Raw genomic sequence first — 12,297 nt, forward strand, 5'->3', positions numbered from 1 at the left:
AGTTTGAGGGATTAAACACCAGCATGAAGTTTTGCGGCAAGAATCGGTTAAAGCAAGTGTTTTCACTCAGCTTTAACAGTATGGTGTCCAGGAGAATCCGTCAGTACGTATATAATTAATGCACATGTTGGGAATCTCTTTGAGGCAACAAGCAAATCAAAGTGGGATTTTGAAATGAGTGAAAAGACAAGGTGTCAGCTGTCTCTTTGTGCTTCAGTGCGATCATCCCCCTGACCAGTCAAGAGAGGAGACATTGCTGCTTTGTTGCAGAAGCGCACCATGTGGCTTTGTACGAATAATTCACCGTTTTTTTTTCTCAAGTTAAATCGGAAATAAGAAAAGAAAATTCCAAATGATAACGCTTCTTAATCCGAAATTCAAATGTGAAATTTCTAATGCCTTTGCTTGTCTTAAATGTTACAGAACACAATCTAGCAAATACATGCTTACTGTTGGTGCAAAGTTAAAACAGAGGAATGCTTTATTCCGCCATAACTCGATTCTTTATTTCATCTTCCTGCAATGTTTTTGAAACAAAAATGAAAAAAACAAGGATTAACAGTTGATTTATCTTTTAATCGGCCACTATAGTCATTTTTATGCTGCTGTTGTCATTAATCAAATTTATTTACAGCAGGGGACTGAGGTGGATTCTAAAGTTTCTAAATAAGATGGCTACTCTAATATGAGCAGATGTACATTAGTTTTGTCTTTTATTTTAAAAGCCCTCTTTCTGAGCGGTGCTCGTACATGTGGCAAACAGCACCCCAGCCCCCTATGTCTGAGCAGCTCTGGGGGCAGTAGCCCCCCGAGGACTGCCTGTGACCCCAGTCATGTCTGCTTCTATCCCAGATAAACTCTAATTGTCTGCTACAACTGTTCACTGGCACCATTGCGGATGTTGTCTTCTATTCTTAAGGGCTTCAGATGCACAACAGACATTTTATCATGCAGATAAAGAAGAAAAAACGAAACAACAACTGAAAAGGGAGTTTTGAAAAGGACGGCCAAATGGCCAGCAGAAGTGTGGGAGGGGTGAATCCATTGAGTTTTGCTTCAGCAGAATGGGTTTTTAATGCCTTTCTTTAGACACCAGACACAGGCTAACAGGCTAACCTTTTCATGAGTTAAAATAGAGAAAAGCATCCATGAAAGGGGAAAGTGGTCTGATTAATATTACATTAAATTAAAACTGATTTTTCTGGACTGTTCCAGGTCCTTTTTATCCACAAGACTACCCTTTTCCCTCTTCTGTTTTTAATACTCTCTCTGCTGCTCTTTGTGATTGCAAGTCATTTCCAATTCGTTTTGGTATTGATCTTGCAGTAGAAATCAGTTTTGTAATTAGCTGCAAATTAGGCCTTCTACTAGGGGTGAGGGCTGTCCCCCTGATTTATCACCAGCGTAATTCGCCGCGATTGGAGAGAAATTAAAATGAACTCAATTAGGCGACTGCTTTTGCTTTATGGGCCTGACTTGGAGTTTCAAGGGAAAAATTAATAGTCTCTTGTTGTTTAATAGTCTAATGAAAGTAAATAAAGGTTATCCATTGTAATAAGCTCAGGGCTTAAAATAAAAAAAGTTGTACCTATAGGGCTCTTTTTTTTCCTTGTGGATTGTTGGTTGGAGCGCTCCTTTTATTTTGTCCATTATGATGGATAGCTTGCCATGTTTGCAGTTTTAACATCAAAAGAAACTAAAGGCAAATGTGGAGTTTGATAAAAATCCAAAGCGGAGCTTTTTTTGCTGTATTTACAATTCAGACAACCTCATTTAAATTATAAATCTGGCAGCACAAAATGCCTTGTTTATTTCTTAACCATGGCATTACAGTGGAAAAACAACCCTTAAACAACCACAAGAGTTGAGAGACCCACAAAATAAGACAGCAATTCATTACACGCTGTACTTTGTGTTATTTTCAATGATGTCAGTTTGAAGGATCTTATCTTCAAAATCAACAATATGCAGGGGAGGTTTTAGTGATACCCAGCGCTTTATCAAAACCATGTTATAATGCTGTGAATTGTTTTTTGCTTTAATTTTGTCCCATGTGCAATTCTGATTGCTTTTTAGCCAATACATCAAGGACATCCCAGCAATTAAAGATTTAATTTTACAGGAAAGTACAGAGTAGATCCTAAAGTAACATTTCAGGCACGCGTGCCATTCTGTTTCACCAATTACACTAAAGGACATGATTTGGACAAATTGAAGATTGAAGATAAATCGTAGGTTACATTGGTATTTGGGTTTAATTAAGGATGAAAAAGAAAGGCGCACATGGTCACCGTTGATTTTTTTAATTGAGCTTTTAAAGTGCACTTGCAGAGAATATAGCGAAAAATCTCCCCCAAACAGGCAACTTCTTCACCACGAGGGGCCCTCTGCCTCTTTGCTCATTGCTTCAGTCTGGATAATATGATACTAACCTGCTCTGGCTTGATGTGCTCAGATGTTGGGAAGACGTCTGGGTACGAAGGCCTTTCAAAGACCCGGTCCAAGGCCTCGAGCTGTTGCTGAGTGAAAGCATCGGCTCTCAGGTGCTTCCGTAAACTGTCCACACTACCCTGAGAGTCACTGTTTGGGCCAGAACCATCTGAGCCATCTACAAGAAGAAAAAGCGACATGCGATTTTCTCTCCCCTGGAAGCCGCGCTCTAGTTCAGTTCACTAGCGTGCCACTTATATGTCTGTCTGTGTTTTTTCAGTGCGCGTTTCAGGGTTTGATAGATTAGATTAGAAATTGGTGCGTGACGCCAGCTCAGATGGATGATGCCACAGACAAATCCTAATGATAGCGAGAAGATGCTGAGTGGTGTTTGTCACCCTCATGCACTCTGCTAGGGTAGTGGCAGTCCCGCCCATCACAGCATTAGCACCAAGGGGCTGTGAGGAGTCTGTGGTAATTGATGGATTACCATCAGCGCAAATACACACTTGCTGGAGAGGTTATGTATTTCAGTGCAACCAGTAGCAATTATGGTGGGCTTTCATTATACACCCAGTTACAGAAGATTTTACTGGAAATCAGAGGCTGTAATTTACAGGTACAATTTCCTTTACAATTTAATACCGCTTTCACATAGAGATTGCTTTTCATTTAGGAAGACGGGGGTTGACACGAGCTGAATACAATTTTACAGCCCAGTCGCTGGTTTAATCACTTCCTGGGAACACATTCACAAAGTATGAGCATTTTCTCTGACTTTTGACCCGATTACCCCGCTATTCCAAGAAGGATACCTTTGCTTTTCCTTTGTCACTTGTGTAAGACACCTTAAACCTCTTACAAACCTCCACCCCCCTTGAAAATGCAGCATCTGTGCCTGCAGCCTCTCTGCTCTGCCGTTTATTCAGGAGGGCTTCAGCTCCCTTACAAATCTGTCATTCTAAATTTGCGGCAGATTATGTTCTCTCTTCAGCGAGAGAGTGGTGATATATGATATGCAAGGCCCCTATTGATTGCCTGATCTGGTGGCAGGAGGCAGCCGAAATGAACTTGAAATGAACATCATGCCTCAACTCATTGTGTGTATAATACTCTACTTAATCCCACATTTTTCTCTGCTATGGAATTCAATTGATCAATCATGTTTCACTGATAGTACCATTTCAGGGCGTTATTGCCATTCCACTCTGCTGCTTGACCTTTTTTCAATGGCTAAGGCCAGAGGATGAACCTGACTTTCATGAAGAACAAAATGTGTGGGGAACTGAATATGAGGCCGAAATAGTCCGCATGTGTGTATGAATTTAACATGTAACTGCTGAATGTTTGGCTCCGATATACCCTGAAATTAATAGGGTATTACACCAGTAACGTATACATTTAAAGTATATTTTATTTTCAGAAAACAGGTTTGATTAAAAAAGTACCTTTTTTGTATATGTCCTTACAATTAATAAAGCCTATAGATGCATACATGTCCGCACGATGCGACACACGGTTTAATTACTTTTTCTGTAAGAACTCTTTTGTAGATGTGATATTAAAATCACTGTAAACTCTTCGTGTTCCCCAGAACAATTTGAGCTTGGATCAACCAGCTCTTGATTGATGAGTAGCAATCTTCTCAAGTCCATTTCTTTTGTAATTTTCTGGAACCTTTCAGGGCTGCTGAAATAAACCGTCTTTATTCCTGTTCAGATTGCAAAATTCCTTAAATCGTCTTGTAAATTACCAGTAATCTAGTAAATAAATCATGGAAACAATAAAGAGTTTATGTAACAACTATATATATATATATTTTTGGATATCATCAGTGCATTTGCATGACAGGATACTGTTATCTTGAAACAGGTCACGTATGTACACACATGGAACGTGATGTGTGTGCCTAAAATATTTGAATCTGAGATTAGGTGAGCACTATTAAAAATGGTTTATTCCTTTCTATCCCATTATTTCCTGTTGGATTGTAGTGTATATTTTTTCAGTATCCTGGGAGCCTGACCACATATCTCTGAGCAGGCGTCTCTTATGGACAGCTCCCTCGGGGGCCTTTCACACCACTGCCAGTTGTTACTGTATCAAACTCAATTGTTCTCTTTGGTACTGAAGCAAATAGAGTCATTAATTACTTTCTATCAGCTGGCCCGAGTACAAAACTCGATCAATAACCCGGCATTTGTCATTCACTATAGTGGAGCATGCTTCCCATACACAAAATAACAAACCTTGCAAGGTTTGCCTACAGAGGTAGCAGCATGGCAGTAGCAAGATCTTGTGGAGGTGTGAGGTTGTCTTCTTTCTTTTTAGTTGTACTAAAAACCCATTTCAAATGCCCTGTTTTACACAGGTTAGGCTTCCCTCGCATTTTACTAAAATCTGAGCATGACAAAGCTGTATTTTGTACAAACCTAACTGATCCTCCTTGAAATATATTTCATAATGTTAAAATGCATGTGCCATGGTTAGTTCTGTTATTACCAACATCAGAAGAATTGTGTCTTGCACATGTAAATCAAGAGGACCGAAACTGTTATTGAAACTACAATGAAAACCAAGAAAAAGGCTACAACAATAGTTAATGACAGAACGCAGAAACAGAGAATTGAATTTAAAGGAAAAAAGTGCATCCTTCTGAAGCAGCTTTCTCAGATTAGCTGCGATGCAATATTAATTAACTCTAATCAGGATAACTCTGGGCTCTATATTTGAACAAGCCTCCCTCTGTGATGTTTTGTTGGTATTTTATTGATCATTGTCACACTTGAGTGTATTCATTTTGACATCTCTCAGTATTAACACCCCAGTAACAAGGGACCAGACTCTATCAGATCAGATAACCAGCTCTATAAAACTGGCTCCCCGGGCTTCACACCCAGGGGTCACGACCCCTAGCAGGAGGTGGACTGGCACAATTCTGTACTTGAGAGTGCTTGTCATGTACCTGCATTAGAGAGCAGACAAAAACTGTACAAGATAGTGCCCTGAAACACCCATGTGGTATTCTCTCTGTTTTGTCCGCTTTTTGTACACAATCCTCAAGTGAAACTTGTTCCTTAAAAGACACAGAAAATCTGAAACTGAAAACAGTGCACAGGTTTTCAAGCCTGTGAGTAGCCTGTCTAAGCCAGACAGGTGTTGCTTTCTCTTCTAACTGAAGGAAACCATGTTTCCTTCTTTCATCTCATCCTCTTCCTGATAACATCTTATCACAGAAAGTGAAGCTTTTTAAAAGCCTAATTAGGCTTTGTTAATTCATTGATCTTTGTTTTAATTTAGTATCTGTGAATTCTCTAATCAGGTGTGACATCTTGTTCACAGTGGGATCCTGCTGGTATTTGCTTTACGACTGGCAGAGTCTCAGGGAGGTGAAGAGATGCACTCAGGGTCACACAAGTTCTTAGCTGCACTGTGTGGTTTCAGGGCAAACGTTTAGACTTTGAGCAGAAGTCAGTTCACGTTACAGCAGCGCACTGCAAAGCATTGTTTAACTTAAATATGGTCTTTTTCACTGTGTCTGAAAATAGGCAGATTGGCATATAATTTCACCATTGTTACCAACTGATAAAAAAACACAAAATAAAGAAATTAATTTCATTTTTAAATAAAGAATGTATTTTTTAAAATAAAAGATGATATATTAAATCTCCAAAGGGTTTATTCCATTTGCAGATTTGTGCCCTAAATGTACTTATTGGGAAAAGATATAATACTGTGCATACTGCTCAATTTCAACTGCCTACAGTACATGTACATCTGCATATGGTTTCCTTTTCTCCTGCTTTATAAATTTAGTCAATGAAATCACTGCTTTCAGCACCTGTGAGGAGAGCCCTAGAAGGAGCCATTGTAGCATTACAGGATGCAAACACTCACGTGCATTCAACTACTGGGAACAGACACCTCCACTCTGTTTCCCTAACTATGCTTGTTTTGAGAAACCATGCATTTATGAAACCCGTGGTGCAGAAAGGCTGTACTGCAAACAACTGTATCAAAAGAGGTGGCAGCAAAACCAGGGCTATTAATTTCATGTTATGTTTCTGCATGTTGACGGGGTTTATTAATTTAATTTTATCATGCCGAACAATGCACTGCCTGACAGTGGTGAGCAGGATTTTTTTTTTGTTGCTCTTCCTCGTTCTCATCTACCCACATGCATGATCGTGGTGTACTCCATCATTTAGTGCTGCTGCCTTGGTGGTGCCGTGTTCTGGAACACAATTAATGCATTTTTTTTTAAGCTGGTATCGCATCGCTCCATTAATTCTCAGCATCAGTGCCCATAATTGACTTTTTTTCTGACATGATTTCTCTTTATGTGAAATCCTTCCTTTTATTTTTTAGCGTTCCACGGATCCGGCGGTATCATTTACAGCCAATCAGGTTGCTTAATGACACGTCTTGTTGAATGCAGATGCACCTCTGAGTGTGACAGGAAAGGCCGTCAACTGTTTATGGGTTTTAATGTGTTTGATACAACCGTGGAGCTTTCTGACACAATATTCCACCAAATGCCAAAAAAACTAAAAGTATTTTTTTATTGTTGTTGTGTTTTACCGAGAAGCAATTACATCAATAAAATCAGCCTGATCTGAAAGGTTTACAATGCCTAACTGATTAGAGCAGTTTTAATAATGGTTTACTCAGTGTATTACTGTTCAAGTTGCTTGCAACAGAGACTTTTGGCAAACATTTACTTCTTTCATTACTTTCTTTACATTCATTTCTTTAAAATCATCTGCAGTCACTCAGAATATTTAGTAAGCTTTTATGTGAATTAATTGGGTTGTGGAAGTTGGCTTTTTTCTAAAAAGAGAAGGAAATCAGAAGTGGCACCCCTTGTTGTATCTACATAGGTGAACAAGCATCATGCATCTGTGAGAGTACCAAGCACAGTTTCTGTAGGGGCTCTTCTGTTTCTGTACTATGCTGTCTCATTGTTATTTCTTCATAGTGTGTTAAAGAACTTTTCTTGTAAATAGAACCCTAGAGTGACAAACGATTTTTCACATACAAATTCCAAAAAAGTCCTTTTAATGCTAGGAAACACAGTATATGCTGTATTTATTTAAAATTCTCATAGTTAACATGGGGGTTGAATTCACATTGTGTTTTACAGCGACTTAAGCACATCGATATTTTGAATATAAGGCCCGGATTTCTAGATTTGGACATTTGGATTCTATTCATGCATTGCGGGCATGAACTTGGAGTCCAACATTGCAGAGATGTTTTATTCTAGACATAACTGTTGTATCCTTTCAATCACATTGCTGTTGTCTGACCTGGACATTCTACCTCTTATATCAACCCTGTGTCCCATGCCTCCCCCTCAACGGGCTAGCTCTTCAAGGTGTCAAGACCTTTATTTTTGTGCATGTTATTTATTACAGCCAGCCTCCACCCACATGTCCTGGGAAGGTAAAAACACATTGGAAGCCTTTCAGAGCCCACATGTGAAAGAATTCCAACTGCTAGGTCATTGCAACCAGCACACTTCAAGTCATTAACCTTACGTCTAGCGCAAAATCAGATCATCATTCTTTACAGCACGCCTACATAGCCATCCTACTTTTTAGATATAAACGAACATGTGCAATTAAACACCTTTCTCCTTTCAGACAGTTATTGTTTCTCTTTACTGGATTCCAAAAAAATATTTTTTTCACTTCTTCTTCCACCTCAAATGGTACAATCAAGGTGAAAGATTTTGATCTGTAATTCTGTTACAGTGGTTGGATGGAAAGCCATTGACTGGAATTATTTTTCTTAGGTTGATCAGTCTGCTGAAAAGATGAATGCAGACAAAAGTATCTCTCCTAGAAAAGTACAGAAACTGGTGTCCTTACTTAATTTCAGAGCCTGCATTGAAAAGCATGGATTTTCCATCGGATTTTTCCCTCCCTTTGATATTCCCTGAAGCTGCTGTAACTTTCATGGTCGTGATTGTTGGATAATTTGGAAAAACTACATACACGAAAAACTGACGTGCTACGTTGAGACATGACCCTGTTAAAGAATTTCTTAATGTTCTTCAGGGATGTAGTGTGACATTTCTGTCTTTACCATTAAGTCAACAGACTTGACAATTTTGGCAAAAGGATTACAGTTGTGCTGTGAATGTTAGCCATGTACTCGAATGACCTTTTGAACCGAAGCTGTTATTCTTCTGTAAAGATCTGGATCTACCGATCAGCATTCCTGAAATTAGATAACCTGCGCTAATCCTGCAAGAGCAGTGCCAAAAGTTAAACAAAAAAGTTAAATCAAAATTCCAGTAATTCACTGTGTGTTCCTGTTTTTGCTCTTATTCTGTAAATAAGTAAAAGCGGTCAAGTCAAAACAATACCTCACCCAAACTTAATTTTCCTGGCCTAGTTATGTGTCCGACAGGCAATATCATTCTGTTTTACATAATGAGATACACGACGAAATCTAGCTATGGATTCAGGGCCTACAATGGAAGCAATAAGTGGAGGCACATACACGGATGCAGAAGTAATTGGTTTATATATCTGCAAGCAGTGATACCAATCTTTACACAGATAGAACTGAAGCCCAGTCTTCTCCTCAAGGCTATTTCTTTTGTCTTTTCAATAGCTTGCACATCCGAGAGAGAGGGGAAAAAAGGGAGGGGGGGGGTGTGTTAATTTGTGAATTAATAGCTTTTCTCTGCGGAATTGCAAATTCTCTTAAATGTCACTTGTACAACGTGCAGGGGGCTATCCACCAAAGAAACAATCATGAGAACTATTCCCCCCACCCGACTTCTACTGCCAACGCCACCAATAGCCGCCAAGTGTAACATGCTACTTTTAATTTGCAATAACACATGACAATGGCAGATTAATGGCTCTTATGACACCTGTGTCCCTGAAGCTCCTCTTCCGAAGACCTGGTGTACATAACGTGTGTCACACTACATTATCTCAACATCCTTCTTTTAATGGGTGCCTTTTTTAAGGGCACTGCTGACTTGGAAGTTACAGTAGGAGATACAGAAACTCAGACTCCAGATCCTGTTGTGAGTCACATCAGGGTTAAAACAAGTACTTGTCTTCAGACTTGTGGCTACATGGGCTACCAGTCTACCGCAATATTAACATACGTTGCTGCATCTGACTAGGTTTATTGCCTGCTTTGGTACATTTGTGTATATATTTTTAAATAGCTGTGCATTGTTCAGTTATTAATATCTAATCAAGCTGAGATATAGCAAGCCAAATGAGGCTCAGGCAGCCTAAGGCTACAGTAGCACTATGAAATTTAAACCATGTATTAGCTGTCGTACAGCCTCCCTGATGTCTCTGTGTGAAATAAGGACTAAGTTTAAATAACACATAGCTTTTTAGACAATTGGCAGGGTCTCAAATAACTAGTCATGAAGTCTTCATTAGGGCCTTATTATTTAAATAGTAAACAGTTCGAAGCAAAGGTAGAGGTACAGTGCATAATTTAATACTCACTGTTTATTACAAACCTGTCATCTAAAAACATTTCATTTCAGGATTACAGTGTTTCCAGACACTTAATGGTGGAACAATTGCACTGTATATTTTTTTTTATCTATTTGTGTCTTTATTATACCTGTTTTAAAAGGAATGGTATGCTGCAGCATTAGGACTAATATGAAGTATGATAGGATATACCATCCTTTTCATTTTATTGCTTTTCTAATGACAAAAATAATATCGGTAACATAAGTATTTTTAGTGATATGCGCACACATTTTTAAATTATTTATTATTGTAATTATGCATTATAACTTATTGTCCATAATCATTTTGTAGGATATATATTTAATTTTTAAAAAACACGATTTTATTTTCCCTCCGTTTCATTTTCATAACTAGCAAAATGGTAATCGCAGATCGCAGTAATAGCAGATTTAGAAACAAACCGCTTGTGGAAAGGTTAAAACAGAATAATCCAACATTGTGTGGGTATGTGTGGAAGGGACCTATGCAATGTGCTGTTAATCTTCTAATATGTAAATTGCTGCTCAGAGGGCAGTGCTGTTTCATAGATCCAATGTGCGGAATGCTTCAAGCAACAGCGTTTTGAAAAATAAACTGATCTCTATTAGTGATCCACAAGGGAGGCCTTAAACTGATTTCTGAACTGAAATACCGCATCCACATGCTTTTCAGTCAGATAGGCTATTTCACTGCAGCTTTTAGAAGAGGCAATTGTTAAATAAAACAATCTAAACACTGCATAAAAATCGCTGCCTTCCATATCGGCAGATTCCCCACAATGCAGGCCAGGCACTCAAATCGAGGAAAATTGTTCATTAAGGTGAGAATGTGAAACACAAAATGCTGAGGAAACATGTGGTGTGACATCGAGCAGACCTCAAAAGCAACAGCCAACCGCTCTCTGAAAAAACTCTGCACCTCCTTTCCGAATGCCTTTGTGAGTCTTCGCTACGTCAATCTCAATCAAAATACGGGCTGAGTTACACTGAAAGATTGGCGTTTGACTAGGTACATACTAATCTCCCCTGCCATTCACCCTCTGACCAGTGTACCTCCCTTTGAGGTTAAAGAAAGAGAGCTTTATCAGTTTCAAAGCAGTACATACATTTTTACAATAACTGTTACTAGTCTTTTGGCTTTGGCTGCTGCATTACTGTATGCAGAAGACTGTTTTCAGGTGATTGACCACAAGGCTATCATTAGTCCTAACTTTTGCATGATACACCCACCCTGTTTCTTCTGCCCCAGAAACACTATTCTCGTCCAGTCTCTGCCACTCTCCGATTGTCCGGGCAAAGCGAATGTGAGCAAACCCAACTTATAAAATCATGTTTTTCTTTCCCTGCATGGTAGCCCACTCCAGAGAACTAAAAATATGGGAAAATAAGAAGAATCAAGTCACCTGCTTTGATAAATGGTGGTTTAAGAAATAATTTCCAGCTAGATCTGTTCCTTGTGCTATTCTGGCATTACTGCACTTCTCGATTTTTCACCAGGGGGATGTTTATTCAATAGCATTAAAAAGCCTATTGCTTGCAAAACCAATAATCTATAAGCCCTCAGGCTGCCTGTATCCCTCACTCACTCAAAAAAAGAAAAAAATCATTCCACTTGGAGGTACTGAGTTGAAATGTCTTCTACATCAGCAGTGCTTTCTCTGGCTGACCTGGGTGGTTGGCTACATCATCTTGACATGTAATTATCCTAACTCTTCTTAATCATTTCAGCTAAGATTAATTGCTGAAGACAACACTGACATACGTGGAGGTCAAGTCTTGAAATAAAAAAGAACTCTCTTCCTTAGTCTTCACTATGCCCTTCTTTTGAATTGATCAAGGGATGTGATAGTTCTCTTTCACACAGCCTCAGTACTCTCTGCTAACTTTTCTCATATTTTTTAAAACTATTGTGACCAGTGACTATTGGCAACTATTTTTGGTCATTTGTTAGAATAATTAAATGATCTTGTAAAACTTATATTCTTCCCTGCATTACCTAAATGGAAAATTGAACAATTACATACTGAATGTGAAATAAGAAATATTCTGTAATTACTCTCTGTGTCCCTTGATTTCTACATGCGCCTGTATGCAGATTGGATTATATTGTCATATACAACAATCAATGCAGGTATGAGAGCACAGTATTTAATATGATAATGCAAAGTAGATTCACTTAGATGAGATTTCAAATGTTTGAGTGCCGCCTCCAATTATCCTTACGCTGATATTCCATAAATGCATGTTCAGATCTATGAAAGTGCTTTTTTAGATCGATTCTTGGCCAACAGTGATCTCTGTGCATGGAAGACCATTGTCTCTGGTAAACAGCCATTAAAATAATCCCTCCATGATGCCAAACAAAG

The 12,297-nt window shown here is 38.8% G+C and overlaps 1 protein-coding gene across 7 annotated transcripts in view; it reads right to left on the bottom strand.

Annotated features, from left to right (window-relative positions):
- The window catches only part of pax2a (paired box 2a), a 45,862-nt gene that overhangs the window by 15,644 nt on the left and 17,921 nt on the right, over positions 1–12,297 (bottom strand). For all 7 annotated transcript variants that reach the window (XM_088634692.1, XM_088634693.1, XM_088634694.1 and 4 more), the window contains one exon: positions 2,433–2,608. In XM_088634692.1, the coding sequence (XP_088490818.1) occupies positions 2,433–2,608 (176 nt within the window). The remainder of the gene's footprint in view (positions 1–2,432; positions 2,609–12,297) is intronic.

This window comes from Lepisosteus platostomus, chromosome 6 (genome assembly GCF_059453375.1).
Source record: "Lepisosteus platostomus isolate fLepPlt1 chromosome 6, fLepPlt1.hap1, whole genome shotgun sequence".
In the NCBI taxonomy this organism is placed as follows: domain Eukaryota; kingdom Metazoa; phylum Chordata; class Actinopteri; order Semionotiformes; family Lepisosteidae; genus Lepisosteus; species Lepisosteus platostomus.